This window comes from Passer montanus, unplaced genomic scaffold (genome assembly GCF_014805655.1).
Source record: "Passer montanus isolate IOZ18808 unplaced genomic scaffold, ASM1480565v1 scaffold1396, whole genome shotgun sequence".
Lineage (NCBI taxonomy): Eukaryota > Metazoa > Chordata > Aves > Passeriformes > Passeridae > Passer > Passer montanus.
In genome coordinates, this window is record NW_024360897.1 from 2,478 (window position 1) to 5,096 (window position 2,619).

The 2,619-nt window shown below is 66.6% G+C and overlaps 1 protein-coding gene across 1 annotated transcript in view; it reads left to right on the forward strand.

Annotated features, from left to right (window-relative positions):
* Positions 1 to 2,410, forward strand: part of LOC120497865 (serine/threonine-protein phosphatase 5-like) — a gene marked incomplete at both ends in the record, with an annotated part of 4,199 nt that extends 1,789 nt beyond the window's left edge. Inside the window, 4 exons of the mRNA XM_039699827.1 lie at positions 1,514 to 1,635; positions 1,912 to 1,977; positions 2,060 to 2,158; positions 2,250 to 2,410. Coding sequence (XP_039555761.1) covers positions 1,514 to 1,635; positions 1,912 to 1,977; positions 2,060 to 2,158; positions 2,250 to 2,410 — 448 coding nt within the window. The remainder of the gene's footprint in view (positions 1 to 1,513; positions 1,636 to 1,911; positions 1,978 to 2,059; positions 2,159 to 2,249) is intronic.
* Between the last annotated feature and the right edge of the window lie 209 nt (positions 2,411 to 2,619).

Sequence of the window (2,619 nt, forward strand, 5' to 3'; positions counted from 1 at the left end):
CCTGGGGTCAGTGTGTCCATCCTGGGGTCAGTGTGTCTGTCCTGGGGTCAGTGTGTCCGTCCTGGGGTCAGCGTGTCCATGCTGGCGTCAGCGTGGGTCACTTGGGGTCAGTGTGTCTCTGAGTGTTCCTACACCCTCAGATCATGTCCCCTCGCTGTCCCCACACCCCAAGGGACTGTCCCCACCCCCCGAGGGACTGTCCCCAAACCCCGAGGGACTGTCCCCACTGTCCCCCGACCCTCAGGGACTGTCCCCAAACCCCGAGGGACTGTCCCCACCCCCCGAGGGACTGTCCCCATACTGTCCCCACCCCCCAAGGGACTGTCCCCACGCTGTCCCTGGCTGTCCCCACGCTGTCCTCAGCTGTCCCCGTGCTGTCCCCGCAGGTGGTGAAGGTGAGGCCCAACGACAAGGACGCCAAGCTCAAGTACCAGGAGTGCCACCGCATCGTCAAGCAGAAGGCCTTCGAGAGGGCCATCGCCAGCGACGAGCACAAGCGCTCCGTGGTGGACTCGCTGGACATCGAGAGCATGAGTGAGACCCCCACCCGCCCGGGGGGCACTTTGAGGGGCTCAGGGGGCACTGGCTTCAAGCTGCTCTACCCTGACCACTTCCACCTGCTCCGAGGTACTGCCAGGGCCTGGGGGGCGCGGCCCGGGCCCCCCCGGCTGGGTCTGGGGGGGTCGTGTCCCCACAGCCGTCCCCTCTTGTCCCCATTGTCCCCATGGATCACTGTCTGGCAGCGCTTGTTGTACACCATAGATCACTTTCTGGCAGATCTTGGGGAGTTTTTGTCCCCTCCCTGTCCCTTGGGGTTGGGGACATCCCTGTCCCTTGGGGTTGGGGACATCCCTGCCCCTTGGGGACATCCCTGTCCTGTCCCTTAGGGTTGGTGCCATCCCTGTCCCTTGGGGACATCCCTGTCCCTTTGGGATTGGTGCCATCCCTGTCCCTTGGGGACATCCCTGTCCCTTGAGGTTGAGGACATCCCTGTCCTGTCCCCTTGGGGCTGGTGACATCCCTGTCCCTTGGGGTTGGTGGCATCTTGGGGACACTGCAGTGTCCCCAACCCCAGGCAGTGTCCCCAGCCCCAGCCGTGTCCCCAGCCCTGGCAGTGTCCCCAACCCCGGGCAGTGTCCCCAACCCCGGCAGTGTCCCCAACCCTGGGCAGTGTCCCCAGCCCCGGGCAGTGTCCCCAACCCCGGGCAGTGTCCCCAGCCCCGGGCAGTGTCCCCAGCCCTGGCAGTGTCCCCAGCCCCAGCAGTGTCCCCAGCCCTGGCAGTGTCCCCAGCCCCCAGCAGTGTCCCCAACCCCGGCAGTGTCCCCAGCCCCGGGCAGTGTCAGGGTCACTTGGAGGGGCTCAGGGGTCACTTGGAGGGGCTTAGAGGTCCCCAGCACCCCTGTCCCTGGGGCACGGTGGGAGGCCGTGTCCCCGGGCTGTCCCCAGGCTGTCCCCGGGCTGTCCCCTCGCTGTCGCCCCACTGTCACCCCGCTGTCCCCTCTGTCCCCGCAGCCATCGAGGACGAGTACAGCGGCCCCAAGCTGGAGGACGGCCGGGTGACCTTGGCCTTCATGAAGGACCTGATGCAATGGTACAAGGACCAGAAGAAACTCCACAGGAAATGTGCCTACCAGGTACCCCAAAACCCCCACAAAACCCCGCTGTCCCCCCACGTGTCCCCACGTGTCCCCACGTGTCCCCACGTGTCCCCACGTGTCCCCACGTGTCCCCACGTGTCCCCACGTGTCCCCACGTGTCCCCACGTGTCCCCACGTGTCCCCACGTGTCCCCACGTGTCCCCACGTGTCCCCACGTGTCCCCACGTGTCCCCACGTGTCCCCACGTGTCCCCACGTGTCCCCACGTGTCCCCACGTGTCCCCACGTGTCCCCACGTGTCCCCGCCGCGCAGATCCTGGTGCAGGTGAAGGAGGTGCTGGCCAAGCTGCCCACCCTGGTGGAGACCACGTTGAAGGAGGTGGGTTCCCCTGGCCGGGGGGGCGTCCCCGGGGGTGTCCCCCCCTTTGACGCGGGTGCCACCGCCGCGTGTCCCTTGGCAGACGGAGAAGGTGACGGTGTGCGGGGACACGCACGGGCAGTTCTACGACCTGCTGAACATCTTCGAGCTCAACGGGCTCCCCTCCGAGGCCAACCCTTATGTATCCACACCCCGGGGGTCCCTGGGGCGGGGCGGGGTCGGGGGGACGCCGGGGACACGCCGGGGGTGTCGTTGTCCTCAGCTGGTGACAGATTTTCAACGGGGACTTCGTGGACCGCGGCTCCTTCTCGGTCGAGGTCATCCTGACGCTCTTTGGCTTCAAGCTGCTCTACCCTGACCACTTCCACCTGCTCCGAGGTACTGCCAGGGCCTGGGGGGCGCGGCCCGGGCCCCCCCGGCTGGGTCTGGGGGGGTCGTGTCCCCACAGCCGTCCCCTCTTGTCCCCATTGTCCCCATGGATCACTGTCTGGCAGCGCTTGTTGTACACCATAGATCACTTTCTGGCAGATCTTGGGGAGTTTTTGTCCCCTCCCTGTCCCTTGGGGTTGGGGACATCCCTGCCCCTTGGGGACATCCCTGTCCTGTCCCTTAGGGTTGGTGCCATCCCTGTCCCTTGGGGAC